The sequence below is a fragment of the Pocillopora damicornis genome, chromosome 9, assembly GCF_964200805.1.
Source record: "Pocillopora damicornis chromosome 9, jaPocDami1.2, whole genome shotgun sequence".
Taxonomy (NCBI): Eukaryota; Metazoa; Cnidaria; class Anthozoa; order Scleractinia; family Pocilloporidae; genus Pocillopora; species Pocillopora damicornis.
This window is the reverse complement of record NC_142678.1, coordinates 16,305,894-16,331,170: the sequence shown is the minus strand read 5'-3', so window position 1 is coordinate 16,331,170 and position 25,277 is coordinate 16,305,894. Positions and strand designations below refer to the sequence as shown.

Sequence of the window (25,277 nt, the reverse complement as noted above, 5' to 3'; positions counted from 1 at the left end):
TCATGCACACCTGGGGCACTAACAGTGGATATTTCAGGAAGTTCAGAGCAACCAGATTTCTTTTTAACTCACTTTTCCCCTTTGACAAGTGCAGTATTTAATTTACTGGCCCAATTAATATGTCCAAAGTTAGCTTTAAGGTTTTGGCCCAATTTTTGGTAGTCTGATTGGGCAACTGAGATCATTGTGTTTTCCTTGTCTGAATGGAAAAGTTACCTTCCTTAGACATTCAAATGGCCCAAGTTTCCTGCCCATTAGAACAAATGAGAGAAATTTTGCTACAGTTAATAGAGTTTAATTTTGAACTGGGGCATGATAAACCATTAGAAAAAGATCATTTCATTAACTATAATTGTAAAAATAGGCTGCATTGAGACCAATACTCCTACCCAGTTGACCTTATTGAGTGAAGACTACCAGTAGGCAGGAATTATTCAGTTGAAACACAACATTACACAGCAGAAGTCAATTCATTGTCAAACAAATAACACTTTATTACTCTACTTTAACAGTAACGTTATATATATATATTTTTGTTCACACCTTGCAAAACCACCTAGGTATGTAATCAAGGCCATTCTCAGCCATTGCAACAACAACTGAAGTAAATAATTGACCTTCTCTTCAACATAATTATTTACTGAATTCCATCCAAACTTGTATGGTGAGTTATCTGACTATACACAGAGCAATAAAAAAGCACTGGCTGGTGGAAAATAGCCATAGGCCCTCAGTGATGTTTGAGCAGAGACTGATGGCTGACACTCTGCCTGACCCTGAACAGCTAACATTTTTGTAGGAATTTTTCTCTTGTTGACATCATTTATGACTGCGAGTCTAACTTAGAGTTCAAGATTACACAAAACCTCAATAACTAATTCAAAGTGGTTCAGATTCAAACCAAATTTAAAGCCAAAAGGGTTAAAACGTTCTGTTTTCTGTTTTCTTCACAAATTATCCCTGTAAACATAAATTAGTTTTATGTACAAACTTTCCGAAACTTTTATGTTGACCCTTAGCTTCTAACATATACATAAATAATTTACAACACTTTGCAAAACCTCAGGTTAAATATGCCTCAGGTGGTTAAGCCTACACCCCTACATATACCAGAACAACTTTGCAAGGTACCAGTGATAAACAGGAAGACTGTAGAAGTTGTTCTTTGCTGACAATATTGCAAGAGATAATACTGTGCAGCTCTAATATCACCTTTGGCTGGTTAACAAACTGAGTAAGCAACACACTTCTGCACTATACCCCTGACAGAATAAACTTCATATCTCCTACGTCTTTCCTTTGCATTTTGCCTGCGTTTTAAGGTACTCCCTTCTTCAAAGGGAGAGTTTATCACACAAGATCTTAGATTAATTCTACCAATGTCACAGCAGACCAATATTCTCACACTGGTATTTTTGGGTTCACTTCATGTATATTTACTGCTGCAGTAGTCCTTGGCTGTTCAAACTTTTGAGAGCATTGACGACAATCTCTTGCAGATACTAAGATTAAAAAGATTGAAGAACAAAAATCATTTTGGTAACAAAAACATATTCTATTATAAAGATCACACCCTCCAAACCTACCATACAAATATTACATGTCTATAAGATAGTTTGCTATATAGCTGACAATGCCTTTGGGCAAGATGAAGCAAATCCTGTGTTCTGATTGGCTACTCAATCTTTGTGTGTGTCTTTAATAAGGACCAATTCAAAATAGACCTTAGCCAATATCCAGCCATCTTGACCTCATGCTTGGTCAATAACATGTAAGTATAGGTAGCTTAATTTAAATCTGGACTGTGTGAAAAGGCAAGAATAGAATAGAAATTCTCTGGTCTTACCTGAGGTTTGCAATATTCTTCTAGCCAGCTGAATATACATGCTGACAAGGCTTCAAAATTTGTTACATTGACAGAGGCATTAAATGTCATGAATTGCTGTTCCATGATCTGTCGGAACTAAGAAAGGTAAAATTAAAAATAAATGAAACTTCACCTTCCAAATATGCTGTAGAAACTAGGAGTTAGAATTTTTAATTGCAGATCTATAAATTTGTTAAAATTTGTTTTAAAACAATAAGGTAGAGAGGTCATTCTTTAAATGCTACACCATGTACATGTGTAATAGTACTGACAACTTACCACAGTAAATTTGGCTTGATCTGGTACTGTTTTCTGTCCCTGTGCTGGCTGTGAAAATTAGAAGGAAAAGAAATGAAATGATGGAAATAAAACAAAAAAAAAAAGATTCTGTTTCAAGATTTTACTTCTTTCTGAAATAAATATCCAGTAGAGATGTGCATCCAATACCAAGATATGACCTTAACCCTTAACACCCCATGCATATTTTCCATACTGTTCTCCATAGATTTCCCAAGATGCTGACAAGGAGAATTTGTTTAGCAATCAGGAGCTACTCTAGTTGGTGATAATTTCATTTTTTCTCATGATGTTAATGAGTGATTCACACTGCTCTTCATAGATTGCCTAAGCTGCTGACAAGGAGAATTTGTATAGCAATCAGGAGCTCCCCTAGTTGGTGATCATTTCCTTTTTTCTCATGACCAGTATGTATGATTCAGGGGTAAAACTGTAAGGAGAAATTAGATCCTAGTCCCTCTTAGGGGTCAAAGGCTTAAAACAGGGTTACAAGTTCAGCTGCTGTACCTGATTCTGGTGTGCTTTGGCTATTTGCTCATAATTTCTGAAAATAATGGGAAAAAAATGCAGTATTTATCTCTAATCATAAACTGTTGTATTGAAACGGAAGTAAAAGAATGTATGGCGTGCATAACCAGCAAGTTAAATCAACAGTCTTACGTCTTCATAATTTTTAAGGCCATCACTTCTTTCCTGAGTGCTTCCAGTTCCTCCTCTTGTTTCTTTCTTTGTTGATGCAAGTACACTATATATTCAATTGCTGAAACAACAACAACAACAACAAAAACAAAAAAAAATAAATAGGGGGCATCTTGAATGGCCAATTACTCCTGCTACTGATTTTAAATGTTTATACAGTGTCTGAAATCAAGGGATTGTTAAACATTTGTGTCTCAGATGTCAGATGAAAGAATCTTGTCACAAATAATGTCTAACACTTAACAATTTACAGCAAATGATAATAGGAAAAATGTGATGTTTAGAGATGTTTGTTTACATAAAACATATTCTTTACTATTAACTATCACCAACTGAGGGTAAAACAGCCCATTGACAAAAATGATGCATGTTTCCTCTCTTGAACACTAGTTTACATAAAATTCAATTCAAGTTGGTTTCCTGCTTATGAACAGCATTAAAATTCTGTTGGGCAGCAGTAAATTTTTCTCCACATTAGTGACAAGCCGGTCACAATTTTGAACTTAGTTACAAAATCTTTGCTTTTAAGAGCTCATTGTCTTACATTTTTGCAGAATGATTGCCTTGCTCAGCTTCTGCATAGCTGCTGCATTGTTAGGTTGATGACAGGTCGGCACAATTGTCTGTAGGTCATCATAACCTTTCTGAAAAGATAAATAAAAATTTCATGAACAAAAAGGCACAAATTGTTTGTTTACTTACAAACTTCTCTAGAAACATAAACTGCAAAATAAAATAACAACTGACTCGTATGGCATCCCTCCTTTTCTGCTCTGCTGCACTGTGTGCAAACCGCCTCTGTTCTTTGGCAACTGTCAAATCTGTGTCTTCATCAGGGGAATCTGCAGAAAATAGATAACATTGATGCACATGTTATGTTCACAAGTCAGAAACACTTAACCCTTTTTACTCCAATGATATACATATAAATTCTCTACTCTGTCTGTGACATAATTTCAGTCTTGAGAATTCTATATTAAGTGGAACAAAATCCCTTAATTGACATTTTTTTCTTTCTTCCACTGAACTTGCACTTAAAAGATGTATTTCTTTACTTAGTATCATATGAAGAAATATCCTCTTAATCACTCCTTGGATTAACAAAGGATGGATCACCACTCTATAATTGGGCCGATAAGTAAATCAACCCTCAGTTTGTAATACATCCTTTCTTAAAATCTAACTATTTTGTTGCCATATCTACAGAAATTTGAGAAGGTGGCTTCCCAATACATTAATCTTTTCTTAAAGAAGGAATAAAATTATGTGACTGAACAACACTTACACCACTCACATGACCATACATGTATGCACACCACTAAAAACAAATGACTATAATTACAGTACTGTATTTATGCTATTGACTATATGCTGTATACATTATTTTCATCACTCAGATGTAATACTTAAATTATATGCTCAATTTACTGACATTTATCACTACTACACTTTGTATTATACCCCCTTTCACTCCCACTAAAAACTAATTTCATATTACAATATTTACCAAATAATACACGTTTTATACCCCCTTTCACTCCCACTAAAAACTAATTTCATATTACAATATTTACCAAATAATACACATTTTCAAGTGAAAAGGTGGCAAAGAAAACAAGAACGAAACATAAATTTTTATTTCATACCAAATTTTCAAAGCTTAAATTATAAGCAATGTATGAAGTACAGTGTAAAGAATTGATATTTTTACCTTGGGAGTGAATGGATTAATACGTACAGAAAATAGTGATAAATAATAATATTTTTCTTGTACCAAAGTGTGTCCTTGATGTATCCTCTTCAGGACTGGCTGGCTCAGACTTGACATCAGTTGCATCACCTGAGATATGAACAAATACTTAAATGCAAAAACAGTTATGTCTGGTTTCCCAGATCAGTTAATTTTGACTTTGCAAGAGTCTGAACTCCTGAGAATGAAGTGATAAGAAAACATCACGGCTTATGGGAAAACAGGACCATCTGTTTTCACAAGGAACAGAACAATTGCTTTGTTGTACATCCATAGAATGAGAACCAAACAAATGAGCATCAACAAATACACAACTTTCTTTCTCTGACCGATGCAAATATGTGACAAGTACATCATGAAAATTACCTAATATCAAATATAGACAAGACACAACCAAAGGTCAAAGAAAGTATTTCTTGTTTGCCCATAATAGGGAAAAAGCACTAATCCTCACAGGTGGACTGTACTTGAATAAAATACAGATGAAGAACTGGGTTTGAAACCTTTCCTCTCAAGAACTAGTTAAGTACTACCACTGATTAAGCAACAAAGCCAAAAGCTAACAGCAAGGAGAACTTCTTTAGGTTTTCCTTTCTCCTTTCTTTCCTTTAAGGTTGGTTTCACTAGCAGGGAAAATCCTGAATGGTCAGGGATTTCATTGTCTTCCCACCATCCCAGAGTTTAAAGACTTATTAAAATTCAAAATTGAAGACATCCCCTACTGCCTGGGTCAGAGACAAATTTGAAAAATCAGGAGCATTTCTATTTTCCCAACATGTCCCAGATTTCTGCAACGATTGAGGATTTATGAAAACTCCTATTTTTACCATTGGGGATATTGGCCAAAGTTTTAGCTCACTATCAATCACTATCAATCCCCTTGGCTCCATTATCCTTGAGTCACAAATAAAATGGCATCTGTATTCCACCAAGACAAACATCTGGCGATCTCCTGATAATTATGTTTGCAACATCTGTGACGTTAGGAAAACAGTGAAATCACCAAATGGCCTGGGATTTTCCCCACATAAGAAAACTAGCCTTCACTTCTTGCCCACTAACCATTCCCTGAAATCTCCAATGCTTTCATAAAAAGAATTAACGAAAAATCAAATCAACAAAGTAATTAAATAGGTAGCTTACCTGGGTCATCATAAAGCTGGTCGGGGCCCCCTGGAATAACCGTCACAAGCTGAAAGAAAGGGATGGTTTACTTCAGACATAAGCTGTGTTTCTGATCCTCATATCAAATAAACAATGCTTGCGCACCGTGCAAAAATTGATCTACACACACATATATGTACTCTGGTTTATATTTAGAATACAAGCAACTGAGATCATGGAAGTCTTCAACGACAGGAAAAACGTACTTCTTAAACAAAGAATACGGACAAAGGAATTTCAGGAAAAGGAAAATTAAGGAATTCCTCCTAAGTATAAATGGACATGAGTGAGCCACATGACTTTCTGAGTCGATCGATCGCAAAATGATGCTACGGTGAATGAAGTGTTCCCTAGTCAGCAGAAAAATGAAACACCACTAAGAAAAGTCTGTAATGAGAGAAAGATCCCACACAAATCAATCTTGAACTGAGATTCCCTAACCTGGTGATTCGAAGGCCAGTCCTCGTCCTCGGCCATTTTGAGTCCTTACCACCTACCGGATGTGATTGCATTTCCCGTATGTAAGTGGAGGTTTACAGAGCCTTGTGGGTTTGCTCCTCCCAGAACATTGCCTGATTTGGTAAAAAAAGCTGCACAGACAATCAGCTGAAGACTGGTTGGAGTACTTCGTATATTTTACGCTTGTCACAGCGTTGTTCGTCAGTGTGGTCTGTGAATAACGAAGAAAACCCTAATTTGTGACATTGAGGACGTGCCAAAATGAATCCATCTTGTGCCCGCTGTCAAAAGACCGTCTATCCAATGGAAAAGCTGAATTGCTTGGATAAGGTGGAGTAAACTCATTCCATCCCATGTTGGCAGTGAGAGCGTGGTGTTCGCTCGTTATAAGGCTTCGCGATGTTGGCGTGTTTTGTTCTGACATCTTGCTTCTGTTTCTGCTTTTTCAGTATTGGCACAAAGGATGTTTTTCTTGCGAAGTTTGTAAAATGACGTTAACGATGAAGAATTATAAGGGGTACAGCAAGCTACCCTACTGTTCAGCGTAAGTCAGTAAAACTGTAGTTAATTATCTAGAGTCCTGCCACAGCGATTTCCGTCTGAATATTGTTACGCATGCATTTCACATTTGCATAGAAATAAGCGTTAAGACTCCCTGTGTCTACAAAACGGTTATCGATCGTGAACCGTTCGTTACTTCAGGTTAATTGCACTCACCAACCGCGCTGTGCTCTTCCCTCAATTAAAGTCACTTTCGAAATATTCAACGGTTACTATCCTTCTTCCTTAGTCCAGTATCGTTCAAGACTGAATTGTTTGTACGTTCTTTGAATATTCTCGGATCGTGTGCATTATTTTGCCACAGTATGGAGTATGTGAATAATAAAGCTAATCTATTTGACATTGCACAAATCTGCCTGTTATTGAAAACGCTGTAGCGATAGAGTAGATTGGAATCTCAATTGCGATAGCTAGATTTGCTCTCGTCAAATCGTCACACCTTGTGATTTCTATTGAAGGTGAAAGGTGAAACTTCTGCAGAAACTTCTATTCAGCTCACTCCTGTTAAGTTTTGTTTAAAATCAAATGAATATCGTCAGAAATAAATTAAAGTTTTCGTCAAGAAGGTGATGAAAAATCTGTTCATTTGTTCGTACAGTATTGATTGTACACAGTTCTCGCCACGTTATCATGGCTGTCGGAGAGACTTTTTTGTTTATGTCTATTGTTCCTCTGTTTTGATTAATTAGTAATGGTTCCCTCGGTCGAAAGAATTAGTAATTAGCTGCAATCCTTGTTCGTTATCTGTAAATTGTTCCCCCTGTTTTTGTTTACACAAATTACTGATTAAGATTTCCCTTCCAAGGGTTCATTGAAATACATTTAATAAAAATTTATGGAATTTTTGCCCATGGGTGTGAGACATTTACATGTGCTTTGCATGGTTGGTGTTGTGTCATGTAATTTCACAGAAATACCACCTTTTTGAGGAAAACTTGAAAATGGGAAGGACTACTATTTGTTGCTTATTGTAATGTTTGATTTTACTGGTTTGGCACTTTACAACTCAAGAAAGATGTTAACATAGGTTACCATGGTGAAATACAAGCCTGAGGCTATTTTTCGTTTTCCAATCATTTTTAACTGTTCTCCCAACTTTGTAAGTGAGTTTTTACACAACAGATCAAAAAAGCACAGCCTGTGAAAAGCTCATTTATCTTGTAGCAAACATTACCTTTTCTGTAGACCACATCCCTTTTTTCTATATGTTGCTATTGTAGAGATTGCAACGGGAAAACAGGTGTTTGGGCCTGTAGCCCCTAGTTTTTAATAGTAATGTCATGCCAAATGGTATGGGCCATTGCAGATGCAAAGTTGGTAAGCTGGAGGAAAGGGAACATGGGTATTTTTGTTAGTGATATAACTCAGTTACACAGTATCCTGCTGGTAGCAAAAGAATGAAAAAGTTTTATTTACGTGTCACTGAAAGAAAACAAACTGAACAAGTGTCCTGTTCAGGTGAAGAGCAATCAGTGCATGATACAGTACTTATGAACTTAAGGTGTATACATCCTTCCTCAGTTGAAACAATCTTGTTTAGTAATTGTAACCTAATGACATGAGAGACTCAAATTGATGTTTAAATTTTCTAATGGATTATTTAAACAATCATTTGCCAAAGTGAATGTTGTTGAATAATCCTGAGAGAAAGTCAAGGGAATTATTTAACAATGTTCACTGAGCCCAAATAATTATTTTAGTTTAATTGCTCGGGTGCTTTTTAATTCAATTGTAAATGCTGTAAATAAAGAAAGCATTGGGCATATTTTATTACAATCACCTACCAATCAGATCATGTGCATCTCTATAATCAGGTGAGCAATTATACTAAATCATTTTAACAATTGTCAGAGTTACAAATATTCTTCTTTGTCAATGTCCACAAAATATCCTGAGCCAAATGTCGTGGATTGCCTCGCTTTCTCTTTTAAAATGATTTGAATATGCTTTTCAGGCACTACCCCACTACAAAATTTACAGCAGTGGCTGATACACCAGAAAACCTACGGCTGGCTTCAAATACAAAGAAACAGAGTAATGTGAGTTGACTTTGTTTGCTAATGAAAAGGGGATAAGTCTCTAAAAAAACTGTGAGGCATGCTGGTGGGGAGTACAACAAGATAATTTTGTTGTAATCAACTGAGTTGATAATGTGAACTGGCCACTGTAAAGAGTTTCAAAGTTGGTGTTTAAAGCATTAGCCCTTCATTAGAGAAAAGGCTGTTTGCATGCATTCAGGGAAATTTGGTGAATTGTTTTAAGGTCATCCTGTGAAGGACTAACATCCTTTCTTAATGGATGAGCAAAATTTCCTTTACCCCTATGCCAACAAAATTGGGATAAATTAAGAACTCAGCGTCTTGCAATAAAGATTGGAGTAAGAGGGGTTTTTCTTGGGAGATTTTGGAGAAACAAGCTATAAATAAACACTGCTTTGTTCAATTGAAGTACCATGTGCTTTGCTATCACTTACCCTGCAAGAACATACACTGCTGCTGCTGGTGGAACACCAAGGCTCTTATGTGAATTATGCAGTAAGGGGCTAGTAAGGATCTCTTGTGCATCACTCTTTCTATCAATCTTTCAGATTCAATATCACAAGGACTTTGAAGCTCAAAAAGGGCATTACACACCAGTTGCTGATGATGCAGAGACAAAGAGGGTTCAGGAGAGCAACAGGATTGCAAGCCAGATAGCGTACACTCAACACTCTTCAGGACAGAGTCGTCTTGGCATTCAACAACGTAGCCAGGAAGGTATGTTTTTTTTGAGTTGTGGGTAGATGTTTCCAAGTTCAAAAAATGGCAAAATATGTAGGATGAAAAAGTGGCTGGTTTGGGATAACTGGGCTCTGAATGCTATTGTCTAGTAGAAAAGATATGAATGTATGCCTGAATAACCTGAGAAGTAGTGAAATAAGTGAAATAAAAGGTTGTTTTGAGCCACTTGTATATATGGTAATCAGGAAGTTTAGTAGCCTGGCATATAGACAAGATGATATTGACTCTGTTTGACTCTTAAAAGTTCACTTTGTCTTAATTCTACTTTGCAACAGTGTTGATTTAAATGTCATACAAAAATTGCAATTTCATTAAAAAGCAGTTTGTTTGGAAATGACCTGGTTAATTATATTTTGGCAAATTACTGTTTCTTGCAAGGTTAGTTTTAATCCCATCACTCCTAAGAGTGACAAGCATCCAATATCTCCTCTCACTATCAATGTTGAATCAAGCATTATAATCACAAGAGGAAAGGAAATGATTGCCATTTGAAGAAGTTAAACAAATTCTCCTTTTCAGCCTCTGAGGAAATAAACATATGCTGATTTTAGGGTGTAAAGTGTTGAAGTGAATGGGTAAAGTTCTGATATAATAAGTCATGATAGAATCAGTTTTTAAGTGAGAAGAATTAGTATTTGGCTGAAATTTTCTCTTAATCCATCTAATGTACCCAAGAAAACCTACAATTTCTGGCATCTTGACTCAGCTGTTAAACCTTCCTTTGCATTATTAGAAGTGAGACAAATCCAGACTCAGCGGCGCATGTCTCAAGAGCATCCAATGGCAGCAGATCATTCATATCAACCTCCACCACAAGCGTATGTGCCAGAACCTTCACCACCAGCACCAAATCCTACTCCAGTATCAAGTGGACAGGTTAGTTAATGTTTTTCTGAAGAAATAGCTTGGTGCTGGGTTCTTTGCTAGAAAGCATAATCATGTAGTCTTGTAAAAGTAAAACAGAGCAATGACATTGGGCAATCAGATTGAAAGAAAGTACCAAAAGGAGCCATTGACTGGGTTTTCATGAGGTGGTGGAAAAAGTTCAGATTTTGTGTCAGCTACTTTGTTAACTGTGAACAGTTTTGAACTGGTTCTAACATTAATGTCTGTGTAAAAAGTTACTCAGGTATGCCTCAGAATGCTGGAAATCACATCTCAGAGAGTTTCACCCTTTTAAAATTTTTCCAGGGGAGCATGCTCTTTATGCTCTCCCACCTTCCTCTAGAAGGATCTATTACATTTGTAATGTTAACCCTGCACTGAGAGTTTGTGGTAAATAACAGAGAAACAACTGGAATTGAAGGAAACACAAATTAATATGTTACATTCAGAATTGGTTTTGTATCTGATTTGTTGAGAGCATGGGGCAAGTTTTTCTCTACCTTCTCAAAACTGGATTGCTTTTCATGCTCACCAGAAAATTGTTATAATGGTTATCAGTTATGCAAAGTTCATTTCCATAACTTCAGATTCTTGTGGAAATTTTATCAAGGATGCTTGAAACATCTTATAGAATTGGGTCTTGAATTTATTGAATTACTGATATGTTGCAATGAGACCTAGCAACACAAACTGATCAAATTTGCATTTTTCCTCTGACAGAAATATGTGGCTCTGTATGACTACACGGCAGCAGATGATGATGAGGTCAGTTTTATGGAAGGTGACTTGGTCAGCGATGTTACAGTGATTGACGATGGGTGGATGGAGGGACGAGTGGAAAGAACAGGAGAGTATGGAATGCTGCCTTCAAATTACGTTGAGTCAATCTGATGAAGAGATGCAGCTTTATTTTGCCTTTGGGCCAGATTGTTAGTTGCATTTGTTAGGAAAATAATTTAAATAGTGTGTTGGACTTTTGTTAAGGGTGACATCAGTAGAATTTTCTTGACTAACATGATAATATTGATGACTCATTTGGTGCTTGAGCCTTTTACCCAAGATATTTCAAAGTTGTCACAAATAGGAGATTAGCCATGTAAAAAATTAAATTCACCATAGAAGTTTAATATTACTAACTCAGTTAAGAAACATTCTACAACACTGAACTAAGAAAATATTAGACAAGCGTGAAATTGATTACACCAGAAGAAATATGAATGTGACTTTGCAGTGGTTCAAAGATCATGAATTATCACTCAAACTGATTCTCCTCCATTCTTAATGGAAGGAAACATTATAAATGTGGTGATGGCTTGGGCAGTGAGTGTGAGCTTTTGTATGTTCATGTTTGTTGATCTGTTTGAAGAATTGACTGAAAGCAGATGGGTGGAACCCTATTTCTTAGATCTGTGTTCTGTGTAAGCCATAAGATGCTGTAATTTCATGGGTGTCTACAGAAAGAGTAACTACTGAGAGAAATTCATGTACTTCATTTGAGATATTCCAAGGTATCAAACAGTAAGAGAAATACATCTAGGTACATGTAGGGTAGAATTCATGCCTTATGGAACATGAGCCCCAAACTGGTGTTATCGCATGTACCATAAGAGCTTTGGCTTGCTAAAAGTTGAAGCAGTTTTTTAGGGGAAAAATTTCCTTAATATTTATCATTAAAAGGTCATAACTTTTGCTTCATGTGAAAGGTGAAACATTTTGTTTTCTATTAATTTTGAAACCTGCTAACAACTGAACAACAAATCCAAATCCACTTAGGCATCAGTTAATTTGAAGTGGGAAAGTCAGCCATCACAAAATGAATTGGCTGCTAGAGATTTCAAGTAAGACATTTCAGTGTCTGCCACTCAGGCCTGTTTTTCCTTCACTGTGCTGGCATAAGTGTCCATATCAATCAAAAATTTTTCAATCAGTATGCATGTGCTTGCACTTATACTTGCTTTGAGGCAGTTTTTGCTGGGGAATGAGCACTTTTATGCATTTTCTTTTATCAGTAGTGCAAACAGGTCTTCCAACTGAAGGTTCATGACAAATCACATGCAACAAAGAAAGTAAAAGGTCTTGACTCAGTTAAAGCTGATGCCCAGATACAAACATCAATCAGGGATTTTGTGTCCACTGTTTGCTTTTTTTAAAAATACAGTTAACTCAATGTTTACATTTAGTATGGTAGTTTTCTGTAAATCACCACTAAATACTTAATTTAGACTCTAGGGGATAGGTGCTGTCCTCACCAATCTAACCAGCATTATTTCAGGAATGTTCTTTCATTTTTTTCCTTTTAATAATCTCCTATTCTGTATTGCCTAAACGTTTTTCTTATCACAATTTTCTCCTTGTGGGAACATTTTTGTTAAGTGTAGTATTACTGCAGTTGAATGATCATGTTCTTGTATGATATCCAAAAATAGTTTTCCGTTTTGCATGTAAAATCCATACATGTTGAACCTTTAGTTTGGTTATTTTGTCTCTCGTTGAGCGCTCTTTGACTGGCTGTCGTGGAATCAACACCAAAGTGGCCAATGAGGAGAAAGAAAGATATTCTAAGGAGCCAATAAGATATCAAAGTAAACTAAAGAAAACTACTATAAGTGCGGGAAAACGTGAATGATTAACGATTGGCCGAGTTTCATTTTGCCTAATCATCGGACGTGGAGAAGCAGAAGCCGTTCAATTCCGCTTTACTTTCAATATTCAGTAGAAATTTGCTCCAAGACAAGAAATTGGCTTTTGGGTAGAAATTAAAACTTTCAGCAAATAACAGTGTTCTCCTTTCTAGGTGGTAACCGGTAACACTTACCGCCTGTAGTACCTCTTATTACCGTTTAAAATTGCTTGGAATTCTTGAAAATTCAACAGGTAAAAGGATCGCTTTACCGGTTTGAAAATTTATTTTACCTGTCATGCGTAAAATAAGGGAGAACACTGAAATAAATGCAGGGTTAGTACGGGTCCTGGAAAGCGTAGAAAGTTTTCAGAATTTTCATGAGAGGAAATATATGTAAGACAGTAAGGAGAATTGATTTTGAAATCTTGGTAATGAGAGGGTTTAAGGTGATAATCGAAGCCGTGGAAAAATCAATCTTAGTCCTTGAAAAGCCGTGGAAAAGTTCTTCAAATTTGTTTCTGAAAATGGGTACAAACCCTGTTAATGATCATTTCCGGCGGAGCCCTTGGGGTTTTTTCAGTAGATTACAGTTTAACGTGACAAATCTAAATCGTGCCCCTAAATTCTTAAACTTCCCCACCAAGCTTCAGAGTTGAAGAAGTCGTTAAGTGGAAACTCTTTTTACAGGTGATACATGTGGTACCCGGCTGCTTTCCCCTTAAGCCCTCCCTCCCCACCCCTTTCCCCTCCCCACCCCTTTCCCCTCCCCACCCCTTTCCCCTCCCCACCCCTTTCCCCTCCCCACCCCTTTCCCCTCCCCACCCCTTTCCCCTCCCCACCCCTTTCCCCTCCCCACCCCTTTCCCCTCCCCACCCCTTTCCCCTCCCCACCGCCCTAATTCTTCTTGTAATCTGAAATTGAGCCCCAGGACTACTCTACAATAAAGGCTCGGTTACTTTGTCTCCTCGTCGAAGAGGGTACTGAAGAAGATCGAAGATGCCGTTACGATATCTTCTCAGGTTAGTCTTGAAGCCCATTTACCAGTGTTAAGTTTGTTCTGTGGTAGAAATTTCCAGTTTACCATTGTAATTAAGTTGTGGCACAACTTAAATAATCGTAAGGAAATTTCATCACATGATGTTGAAACGTACACTGTACAGTGACAGAGTGAACCTTAAGCTGGAAACGTCAGCTTTGGCTAAGCTGCAGAATACCTTGCTACTCATTTTACATGTCACTGAATAGGAATAACGTTCATTGTATTGTGCCTCGATCTTCAAAGCCTCCCGACACATGTAAATGAGGTGGACCAAAGTGGCAGGGTATTCTGTAGTTGCTCTCCCGTTCGTTAATTTAAAATTCTAAGTAACTTTTCTGGGGTGTTATTTGCAAATTGATTTTGTTTCCATGTTTTATAGTTTTCTGGCCAATGAACAAGTCGTTGAAAGAGTAAGTAATGAACCTATGAAACTTATTGAGACAAAGCAGTCTTAAGTGCTGAATGCATCATGCATTCAGCACTAAAGAAAACATTCACTCGAACATGATTAACTAAATCTTGTTCGAGTGAATGCTTTAACACAGATGTTAAAGGCTTTAAAAATTTTTTAATCCACCTTCCCACTATCATTTATTCTCATAGTTTGGTTGTATCAACTTAGTTGATAATCATAATGTGAATTGATCATGGTTAAGAGTTTCTGAAGCTGACATTTTGAGTGTTAGCCCTTAGTTAGAGGGAGAGTCTGATCCAAAGGGCTAATGCTCAAAACGTCAGCTTTATTGTGGTTGAGTTACATTATCAACTCAGTGGATAAAACCAAAATTATCTTGTAATACCCCCTACAGATGCAGCACAACAGTTTCTGTCAAAACTTGAACCATTTTATTTTACACTGCCTTAATCTAAACCTACACAAATGCTTTTTCATTATTTTGTGAATATTCTTATATTTTTTTATTTTGTACATTAAATTGTACAATTGTATTTTGCCTTTCTTTTGAGAGAATGAATTCAAATAGATATTCAGAATGTTATTTTTGCAAAGATCAATAGTATTTGGACTTACCTAGTGACTTTTTTTTTTTAATGATCACCCTTTAATTTACGAGATGAAATTTAAAATGTATTTGTTATTTACAACAGTCATAATTTTAAGGTCTTTAAACAAGAAGTAAATGCTTGACTAATTAAGGGTTGCTGTTGTTGACAGCTTGCTAATTCATACCCCATTCGTCGTCTGGCTCAGCTGACACATTACACCTACAGACAGGTAACACTGTGGGGTAAGTTTGTAATTAAGACTTTCATTCTCTGGTGTGACTTAGGAATTTATCTGTAAATTCTAGAGCCTGTTAAAGTTCCTGGTTGTTTGAAAGGTGGGTAACACCATCCTCTGGATAAATCACCTTCTGTTGGATAGTGCAGTATGTTTTGTTAACACCTATCTGTCAAATAGCAATTTATCCATCCTTTGTGCAAATCAAGTTAAGGTGTTGGCTTAGTAAAATGGAGCAAAATGATAAATAACAAGATAGCAGTAGCAGTAGTCTAATTTCATTTTGTTAATAGTTCACTAGTAAAAGCCTCAGAATTTTAAGGAGCCATGCTAGTCAGGAATAAATCAATTGTTGTTATTTAATTGTGATTATTATGAGGATCATCATTACAGCTTGAGAACCAACCTGCTTTCAAGTCAAAAATGAAATCACTACCCCTCTAAATTAAATCAGAAATAATTTAGTCCCAACTCAAATACAAGAATCTATTTATTTTTGTTAATAGGTAATGATGCTCTTGATAAAGCTGTCAAATCAAGGGAGGCTCCAGAAAACATTAAGAAAAACAGCCAGATGTCAAACAGAGTTGTTTCCTTCTCAAGGAATTTTTTCAAAAATGTTCAGGAAGAGATAGACAAGATCCAACAGAAACCAAGACAGTGACATTATCACCTGTCCATTGGTAGTCTTGTGTGAAATCTTGAAGGGGTTAACCTTTTGCCATTTTGTTCTAGAACAGAATGGAGAAAGTTAGAAACTTATGAGATGGTTGTTTAAAAGTGACAGGGTGCAAAGAAAATAGATTTTTCAGCTTGCCCTATGAAACCATTTCCAGCTAGCCCTAAACCTCTTCATACCAGCCTTTTCTCATCTGCAGACAGAAAAGTGTCAATCTTTTACTTGCCCTTAACGCAAGTGATATATTACAATCCACCAGATCAAGCAGAAGATCAGCTTGCCTGGGGCAAATGGTCAGGACTCTCTCTGCATACTGCTTGAACCCTGCCTTTGGATTATTTTCCAGTTGTTTCAACTTGCAAGACCATGGGACCAAAGAAATGTGAACAGACAAAAGGAAATTTAAGTTCCCTTTTTCCAGAGGATATGGTTAAACTTCAAAAGAATCATTTGAAAAATATATGTAAATGCAAAGAGGAGCATGATAATGTTAATTTTTGGATGTTGCTAACCTTTGAAAACTGGTTTTCAACAGACAAGCCTAACCTTACTGAACCACAAGTGAAATGAAGGGATATTTTTTTTTTACCATTGATGTTTTTTTTCTTGTCTTAAAATTTTTCTGGGGTGGAATGTTCAGTACAGATGGTGGCCAAAGTCAAAATGCCCTTGCAGACTCCAACATACCATAAGTGGAAAATTTTCTTTTGCTGCAAATTCTTATGTGGTAAAACTGGGGTTTTTAACTCTTACAGGTGGAACCATTAGATAAGATTATAGAGGAGCCTATAGAAAGTTAACAAGAAAAAATAATACCCATTGACTATGTTAATGTTTAAGATATTTTGTGTAAATATTGATGCATATCTGAATCTTTGAATTACAAAGTGGATTACAAGTGGCTAGATATCAAATGGTCTAATCCTTGACCTTCATGTCACAGTTTCCTAAATAGTTTTCATCAGAAAATTTACACAAGATACTGTCATACTATCAAGTACATGCGTAGAACAATGTTGTATTTCTCAGACTGCATAAGAACCATTTTGTCAGCCACCTTCATTGTTTTTCAGACCATAAACATGACTGTGGTAGCATTGTACAGATAACCAGGTCCAAATTGCAAAAATACATGTAAAGGTCAAAAGATGCATGATATCTCACTGGAAATCATGAAAGTGATCTCCTTGGAAGCCTTTCTCACAACATGCTCCCAGAGAGCATGGTGCATGACAACCCAAATGAATAAAGGGGGTTAATTTCTAAAGAAACTGTGGTGCTGTGTCGATGGGAGAGTATAACAGGGTAATTTAGTATTATCAACTGAGTTGATGACAATAAGTGGCCACTGTAAAGGGTTTTAAAGGGACAAAGGTGATGAAGGGTTAATGCTTGAAATGTCAGCTTTGAAACTCTTTATGATGGCCAATTTATGTTATCGACTCAACCCAAATGACAGCTCAGTTACCTTACTCACAACATACCCCTGCAGAGCATAACCCATGACCACCCAAATGACAGCTGCTGAGGAAACTGACATGAAAACCATGTCAAATACTTCATCTTCTTTTAACCCTTTGACTCCTAAGAGTGACTAACATTTAATTTCTCCCTACAATATCACTCCTGAGTCACACTCTAAGGTCATGAGAATAAAGGAAATGATCACCAACTAAAGAAGCTCTTGATTGTTAAACAAGTTCTCCTTGTCTGCAAGTTGGGCAACATGTAGAGGACAGTATGGAGAATATGCATACTCATGTTAGAGTGTAAAGGGTTAACTGAACATCTATCATACCACTGTATGCAATGCGAGGGTAAACAACAACAAAATAGTATTGTGTCTCTCTGAAAGCATGGCATCCTATAGTATCAGGTTGAATAGCTGGTACTAATGCCCACTTAGCAGTCACTTGAACTCACAATAAAGATGAGAACAGTAAATGATAGTCTTCTTTGATCAGACAAACACACTAAACTAATAAGTTGTGAGTGGCCATGTCTTCAAATTTAACTTTCAGTTGCACTTACAACATTTAACAGATAGTTTCCAACTAACTGAACCAACCCTGCCCTCATTTGAATTTCAAACTAAAGCAATGGTAATTTGTTACAGAGCTATGTATTTCCTTTTTTGCAATTGTTTAGCAAGTGGCTGGATGATGTGAGGTTTAAGAAGCAGCAATTCTTTCAAGGGTTTTCTTATAGTGTGATTCCAGCTCTTGGTATAACTGCTCAAGGTGCTGCATTCGTTCTTGTGGTGTCTGCATGTTGACAGTTGCACTCAGTTCTTCAGGCTTCAAGATTAGCTTCAGCTTTTCCATATCAGCTTTTTCTTTCTAAATAAAATAATTTTATGAAAACCACTGTTCACTACTATTCTGGCAAGGTACACTTATTTTAGAGTCATTGGACAGATAAAATACCACCTTGATATACATGTAGCTCAAAAACAACTTTTCACACAAAAAAATATAAAATTTGCACTCATTGTGAATGTAATTTCCTGATAAAATTAGTTTCTGAAATGAATTTCTTAAAGCTATTTGCTAAATGGTACATTTTAGGCGTCAAGAAGTCAGATTTTGTGTGTGTTTCAGCTATGTTTCTCTGGGTATGTAGCAATACATTGTACAGTATACCTGAAAAGGAACATTGAGCCTCTTTTTCACTTCCAGCCGGAAAGACTTGTAATCCTCTGCATTGCTAAGATCTGTGACCCGAAGACGGAGAATCTCATAAACTCTTCTGCACTGAATCTGAAATAAAGAAAGAGAAAGGTCTATTAACAAGTTGAACTTCACTTTAATCTCTCATAAGCTAACCTAAACATTACCAATGCTTAACTTACCTCAAATTTTATCTCGCAATTCATGCTGGGTTAGTTGTTTAGAAATTAATTAATGCCCTGCTAAGAGAATGTATGCATCTCCACTATTTTGCCTTTTCAATCACAAAACTTCTCACCTTGTTGATTTTCAGTTTTTCCCGAGCCTCTTCCACCATTTCACCACTAAATCCATTGCGCAGGTTCTCTTGTGAAAATGCTGACAGATTAATACAAGCTAAGGCATCTACATAGTCTCGCAATCTCAGGAAGTCAAAGGAAGGATCCTCAACTGTAAAAGAAAAAATAGTCAAACAGGTAAAAACAAGTGATGAAATCATAACTACTGCTCACTGCCACTGCAATGGTGAGACTGATGATTTTGTGCTAAATAGTAAGAAAGGAGACCCAACCAAAACAAACATTTGCAAAGGAGAGGGGTGGCATGTAGTTTCATGCCCCAGCTCCTTCTATCCTATCATTGCTCACCTGTAATGTCCAAGACTTGTGGGTCCTTGATGTAAAATCTGTCAACTGTCTGAAGCATCTGAGCTACAAAGGAGGCAATCATCATAATAGTATTGTCATCATCATCATGATCCATTGATGCAGAGCAAAAGTGCAAACTTAACAGGAACCCAACAATATTCCACAAAAGCATAAAAAGCAGTTAAAAATTGCAACTGATGAGGGGCAGATGAGTTTGGTAAGTTCAAAGCTTGGCCAAGGAGTTGAACTGAGAGCAGCAAAAACAGATTCTGTAGGTAACAGGATGAGGGACTTGAATGCATAGCTAACAGTTACCTAACCACTTGCAATTGGATAGTACTCAAGAAAATTTGAATTTGGTTCTTTATTTTTAGGTGAAATGGTGAGTAAAATTTAGTTTGTTCATGTCATATGGTAATGTACTTCAAAGTGTCTTGAAGCTTACTTTGAAAACATTTTATTAGGCAAGAAAAGCTGAATACTGAACACTGGACACTGAATGACTAGAACTTCCTTGGTAATATCAGATATTACCAACTCTACAAAATGAACTAACCTCCATGGCCTTGTCTTTTAAATGGAGGAAGAATCAACATTTGACTGCAAAAATAAATCAAGTTTTACCTTAAGTAATTGTGTCCACTGATGAATTGTTCAATGATGGTATTTGACATTATTTTGATGTAATAAGCTTATATACATACTAATGAATTGATATTTTCTTGAATAAGTACCCATGCTCTAAAGGCACCCTCCCCTGAATAAATATCCACCCTGGGCCACAATGTCAAACCAGCACTCTCCCTTCCCCCCTTCCTCCCTTACTTTCTTAAATAATAGGGAAACAAGGAAAACCTGTTTCTATTGCTACTTTAATAATAGGGAAACAGGGAAAACCTGTTTCTATTGCCACTTTATTAGTAACTTCTTAAGCTTAAACTACAGCAGAGTCATCATCGACACAAGAGAATAATAAGTGACCCCCTCAATTAATCGCCCTTCCTCCAAGAGGTGCCCCCACGCCCTTCTTTTAGAAGAAATTTTAACCCTTTAGCTCCCAGAAGTGATTAACATGTAACTTCTTCCTATTATATCCTTACATTTTTTGGCAAACAGGCAATGAGAATACTCAAACTTATCAGGTAGAAGTTGTTATCTTGGTCTGACACCAAATTCTTGTAATCAATTAAAAAGTTGATGGTCAGCAGCAAGAGGGAGAATTAACAATCAGATCTTGGGAGTTAAAGGTTTAACTAAATGTCCAGAGGCTTATTTGAGGAAATATGGTACATGTACAAACCTAATGCGAGGTCTAATCTTATCTGGATATGCATAATACTGGTACACTGTCATGTATCCAACCAAACTATAAAGTGTCTCTCCAGCTTCTTTCCTTTTCTCAAATCTACAACATATTAGTTACAGACAAGATGTTATTGCTCTTTTTGCACGGGAATCATAGAACTATCACTTTCTGACAGGTTGAATGATGGAATAAGGTGTACTTAAGGCATCTGTCAATCGAGTATTGGTGGATACTATCGATCAACACATCAAACAAGTGTCCATCCATATATATCGGGTGATACTAAACTGACATATGAACCAAGTACCTGTGGGTATTGGGAAGGGGCTAGGAGAAGAGCCCCATTCCAGCAAAACAACAGTTAGCAATACATATATACCACTGACAGTCCACTGATACACCACCAACACTTGACAGATATGCTGCCAACTGTTGATCCCAACATAACTGTTTAGGTGTCCATGGAGTGTTGACTGATGGTGGCAACTGACATTCTACCAAGTTGCATGACATGGCAACTGACAGTCAGCTGACAAGTTGACTTAAAGTATCATTCAATACTTTGTTGACTGATGCCTTAAGTACATGTAATCTGAATAGATTAAATACATACAAGTACACTTTTTCAGCGCTTGATAAACTATTTTAACTCTTAAAGACCCAAGAGTGACTAGTACCATGGGAGACATACAGAGAATAGCATGAAGAATATGCATGCTGATGTTGAGGTATATAGTGTTAAAACACTTGTAAAGAGGGAAAATCATTGGACAGTAATGATATCTTAAAAGCATGTTATTTAAATCAATTGAACATAGTGTGGCAAACTTACAGAATGAAAAAGTGCCATCTTTCATCATCAGTATCTAATGAAGCAAAGCATACCAAGGTAATTATTTAGCCATTTTTAACCTTTGACCCCTACCAGTGACCAGCATTTAAATTTTCCTATCCATATTACCCCTGAATCAAACATTCAGGTCATGAGAATACAGGAAATGATCAACAACTAAAGAAACCCTTGATTGTTCAACAAATTCTCATTGTCAGCACCTTGGGAAATGTGTAGGAAACAGTAAGGAGATAAGCATACTGATATTAGCTTGACTTGTCTAAACAGCCATGCTGGCAAGATGACCAATTGAAAAAACCTGATAATTGATTGAGAATAATAATAATGAAACCACAATCTCGTACCTATATATGATGATGCATCAATGAACCATAGCAAGAATGTCTGGAGTCTTTCATGGTAATCCCTGAGTCTTGGAGTAGTTATATCAGCCTAAATATAAAATTATGATATTGTAATAATTACAAAAATTGTAAAATTCAAACCAGATTAATTCTTATCTTCCATAGTTTCAGACTGCAGTAATGAATATAAGATAAATGATAAAACTGAAACTGGTTTGAGAAATCTGAAACCAAGAAAAATTTTTAACCCTGCTTAAACTAGGCTGCAGAGATAAAGGGGTAAGTTTCTGAAGAAACTGTGGTGCTGCGTCAGTGGGAGAGTATAGCAGGTAAATTAGTGTTATCAGCTGAGTTGAAAACGTAAATAGCCACCGTAAAGGGTAAAAAAGTTGACATTTGGAGCATTAACCCTTTGTCAATTGCTCTGATGAAGGGCTAACGCTCGAAATGTCAGCTATTTTACCCTTTATGATGGCTAATTTACATTTTCAACTCAGTTGTTAACACTAAATTACCTGCTAGGCTGCAGAGAGCTCATTAGTGAGCTACATTAGGGCTGTATGTTACAATCCTTAACAAAACTATTGGGGCACTTGCAACAAAATAGCTGAAAATGAACACATTTTGAAACCTTGAAGCCACCAGTGCCACCCTCCTCTCTGCAATGTCTGGGGTTTCAGGATGGTTTGCAAAGGCACAGCTCTATGCTTTTGCTCAATTTGTTTAGCTTTTTTGCTCACCCCTTCCCACATTTTTAGTACATAATCATTCCAGGGGACCTGGAGATGAGCTATGGCTCAGTTGCCATAGTGACCACAGTGGCCACTGAGGAGATTGTTGCCCTCCCTTACTGCTTCCTCAATCCATTTACTCCCAGAAGTGATTAACATGTAACTTCTCCCTATAACATCCAAACACTATTCAGCAAACAAGAAATGGGAATTTTTAAAGTTATCAGGAAGAAGTTGTTATCCTGATCTAACACTAAATTCTTGCAATTAATTTATGAGGAAATTTGTAATAGCTAGAGAGGAGAAATATCAAACAGATCTTGGGAGGTAAAGGGTTAACAACACTTACCCTATAAACCTATTGAAAAAACTGTTTTGATTCATATTTCATTATGTACCAATAGGAAAGATAACAGATTGCTAAGTGGAAAAATCACCTGATACATCTCATATTCAGCATCGTTTTGCTTGTATGAATGCAGCAGTTCCCCCATTGGTCTGAATTTCCTTTCACCAGGAAGTTTTGCAATAAACTGATCCAAATTTGTCAGAAATCCTAGGAGAATACAAAGCAATAATGGTTTATAGAGTGAAGAAATCATGGTAAAAAATGAATGATAGGTTTCCTCATTACCAGCTGGGTATCTCTCTGCAACAATACTCATAACAGGATCAGGCTGAAGAGAAAATAAAATGATAAATATGAGATAAAGAGATAATAAGTTATTACATGGTACTCTACTTTTCTATGAATAATTTCAAAATTGCTAGCCTATGCAGCATCATGCCACAATTACAGCAATTTTGAAATACTCCTCAAATTTCCTGAAATAGGAAGCCCCCAAATCCTCTCATTCTCTTTTCTTTTCAGTTTTTCCCCTTCAATTTATCAATTTAAGTTATGACATACTTAAATTGCCCTGTTACTCTGAACAAGATTCTAATTTATCATGGGTAGGCACTCTGGTATCCGCTATACTCCTAGGTAGAACAATAGTCTAAGTAAGTAACTTAATTAATCAAGATCACAACGCAAAAAAACTACTGCTAGAGATCAAACTAGGACTCTTCTTTCAAGAGTCCAGCACAGTGATCTTAAAATAAAGGTAGAATTCTGGAAACAGGGTACCTCTTACCTCTAATCCTTTGCTATTAACCTGCCCATCATGTTTCATGCCTATGTAAGTAAGAAGGCTTCCAGCATGATAGTACAACTGAAAAAAAAAAGGGAAAATGACACAAACTGTATTCACTGAGCATCACTTAGTGACTAGCAACTTAACTGACAGATAAAAAAAAAAACTGCCTGAGTCACTAACTAATGGACTGATGAACTGACTGGCTGACTGACTGATGGACAAACAGACTTGCTGGCTGACTGACTGACCGAAAAAATCAACCAAGTATAACTTATTACCATGTGCAGTATTACAAACTGCAGGCTTACTTACCATCATGCTTCATTTCATTGATTTAGAGATTTACCTGCACTTCCAAGTTGCTGTAACCAAATATAGTTTCACTGCAAAGAAAAAAATTTAAAAGTTCATTTATCCTTTTTACTTTGATGTCTTATTGGCTCTTATTGATAATATCCATTGATCTGATTGGATTTGGTAATTCAAAAGTAACTCAAAACGCACTCTACACCTTAATGACAAAAATGGTAACTATATCTTTGGATGAAGCAAAAGAATTCACAAGACTCACTTGTCACCGAAGTACTGGTGTGAAAATGTTGGATGGAATTCTTTGCCCTTGTCAAATACATCATTCTCACATTGAACTGCAAAAAAGGGAAAAAAATTGGTTGCAGAAGATTTGTAACTTTAAGGAGCGTGACAACAGTTTGCTTTCCTGAGATAGGGAAGATCATCCTGAATTTAAAACCGAGAGACAAATTGCTCAAATAAAGCGTTGATTTCAATTTCATTTCTGAAAAATCACTTGTTTCTGTACTTCACGAGTTTCCTGTTTTTCTCGATTAGAACATCTGCAACAGAGCTTTAGTTTTTTTATTCTCACAAACGCAAAGCTGTATGAATATTCATTGCAATACGCTACTGAGACAGTTAAATTAATATCTCCCTCGAGAACTCCACTGACAGAACATAAGTTGACTAGTGCACTTAAATTTACACACGAGAAAGTCGATTGAAGGCTTACCGAGCTTGAAACGTACAGCTGTGTTGGAGTCGCATTTATAGCGAGCAAGAGCCTGGTCTGCCATGGAAACTAAGACATAACAACCAAAATATCACTACGTTGTACCACAAACGAAATTAGCTACAAATGTAGCGTTTTCCTCCAGAAATGATCGAAAAATTGCTCACCATCCATGTTGCCGGTTCGCGCGCTTTCTACTCAAATGTACTGTCAACTGACTAGTAATGACTGTGGGACTGTTTCCCAGTCTCTCTTTGAAATGCCACAGGACACTCAAGCATATTTCTTTTCTTTTCTTTTTTTTAAATTATTTTTATTCATTTCCTTCTTTCACCCCTTTTGTTTCTTTTTCATTCATTCTTTCTTCTTTACTTCTTTTATCCCTTTCCTTTTTGGCCTGTTGAATGGAAATAGTTTTCTATAAGATAATTTTCCTTGGAATTTCCTACAGCAGATTTTCCCTCACTTGGTTTCAGTTTTAGCGAGTAACTAACTCTTCATGGAAAGTTTTTTCGTAT

The 25,277-nt window shown here is 36.5% G+C and overlaps 4 protein-coding genes across 4 annotated transcripts; 2 read left to right on the top strand and 2 right to left on the bottom strand.

Moving 5' to 3' along the window:
• Positions 1-469: 469 nt before the first annotated feature.
• LOC113672408 (max-like protein X) lies at positions 470-6,285 on the bottom strand. The gene is made up of 10 exons (XM_027188689.2): positions 6,219-6,285; positions 5,757-5,805; positions 4,638-4,703; positions 3,611-3,705; positions 3,408-3,507; positions 2,825-2,924; positions 2,672-2,708; positions 2,147-2,194; positions 1,847-1,963; positions 470-1,502 (listed from the first exon to the last, which is right to left on the bottom strand). The coding sequence occupies exons 1-10, from the start codon at positions 6,252-6,254 to the stop codon at positions 1,437-1,439; spliced, it is 714 nt and encodes a 237-aa protein (XP_027044490.2). The 5' UTR covers positions 6,255-6,285; the 3' UTR covers positions 470-1,436.
• A 154-nt stretch (positions 6,286-6,439) lies between these two features.
• On the top strand, positions 6,440-12,850 carry LOC113672407 (LIM and SH3 domain protein 1). The gene is made up of 6 exons (XM_027188688.2): positions 6,440-6,566; positions 6,686-6,780; positions 8,752-8,836; positions 9,385-9,553; positions 10,311-10,453; positions 11,183-12,850. Exons 1-6 carry the CDS (start codon positions 6,498-6,500, stop codon positions 11,351-11,353), a joined length of 732 nt encoding a protein of 243 aa, XP_027044489.2. The 5' UTR covers positions 6,440-6,497; the 3' UTR covers positions 11,354-12,850.
• A 1,182-nt stretch (positions 12,851-14,032) lies between these two features.
• On the top strand, positions 14,033-17,314 carry LOC113672460 (protein NCBP2AS2 homolog). Its single transcript, XM_027188745.2, has 4 exons — positions 14,033-14,104; positions 14,504-14,534; positions 15,299-15,371; positions 15,871-17,314. The coding sequence occupies exons 1-4, from the start codon at positions 14,082-14,084 to the stop codon at positions 16,026-16,028; spliced, it is 285 nt and encodes a 94-aa protein (XP_027044546.2). The 5' UTR covers positions 14,033-14,081; the 3' UTR covers positions 16,029-17,314.
• Positions 17,315-18,025: 711 nt separating this feature from the next.
• On the bottom strand, positions 18,026-25,007 carry LOC113672459 (histone acetyltransferase type B catalytic subunit). The gene is made up of 15 exons (XM_027188744.2): positions 24,927-25,007; positions 24,760-24,828; positions 24,304-24,379; positions 24,079-24,115; positions 23,730-23,807; positions 23,228-23,270; positions 23,031-23,149; positions 21,863-21,950; positions 21,498-21,531; positions 20,660-20,764; positions 19,916-19,959; positions 19,360-19,422; positions 19,011-19,162; positions 18,686-18,802; positions 18,026-18,382 (listed from the first exon to the last, which is right to left on the bottom strand). Exons 1-15 carry the CDS (start codon positions 24,931-24,933, stop codon positions 18,215-18,217), a joined length of 1,200 nt encoding a protein of 399 aa, XP_027044545.2. The 5' UTR covers positions 24,934-25,007; the 3' UTR covers positions 18,026-18,214.
• Between the last annotated feature and the right edge of the window lie 270 nt (positions 25,008-25,277).

Bases quoted from the DNA above. Each gene is read 5' to 3' on its own strand.
- LOC113672408 (XM_027188689.2), bottom strand. From the start codon at position 6,254: ATGGCCGAGGACGAGGACTGGCCTTCGAATCACCAG. The intron at 2,925-3,407 runs GTAAGACAATGA...TTGTTGTTTCAG, and splicing joins GGCAATCATTCTGCAAAAAT to CAATTGAATATATAGTGTAC. The intron at 2,195-2,671 runs GTACAGCAGCTG...TAATTTTCACAG, and splicing joins CCAAAGCACACCAGAATCAG to CCAGCACAGGGACAGAAAAC.
- LOC113672407 (XM_027188688.2), top strand. From the start codon at position 6,498: ATGAATCCATCTTGTGCCCGCTGTCAAAAGACCGTCTATCCAATGGAA. The intron at 9,554-10,310 runs GTATGTTTTTTT...TTGCATTATTAG, and splicing joins TCAACAACGTAGCCAGGAAG to AAGTGAGACAAATCCAGACT. The intron at 10,454-11,182 runs GTTAGTTAATGT...TTCCTCTGACAG, and splicing joins CTCCAGTATCAAGTGGACAG to AAATATGTGGCTCTGTATGA.
- LOC113672460 (XM_027188745.2), top strand. From the start codon at position 14,082: ATGCCGTTACGATATCTTCTCAG. The intron at 14,105-14,503 runs GTTAGTCTTGAA...CATGTTTTATAG, and splicing joins CCGTTACGATATCTTCTCAG to TTTTCTGGCCAATGAACAAG. The intron at 14,535-15,298 runs GTAAGTAATGAA...TGTTGTTGACAG, and splicing joins ATGAACAAGTCGTTGAAAGA to CTTGCTAATTCATACCCCAT.
- LOC113672459 (XM_027188744.2), bottom strand. The intron at 18,803-19,010 runs GTGAGAAGTTTT...TCTTTATTTCAG, and splicing joins AAAAACTGAAAATCAACAAG to ATTCAGTGCAGAAGAGTTTA. The intron at 18,383-18,685 runs GTATACTGTACA...TATTTTATTTAG, and splicing joins GGCTCAATGTTCCTTTTCAG to AAAGAAAAAGCTGATATGGA.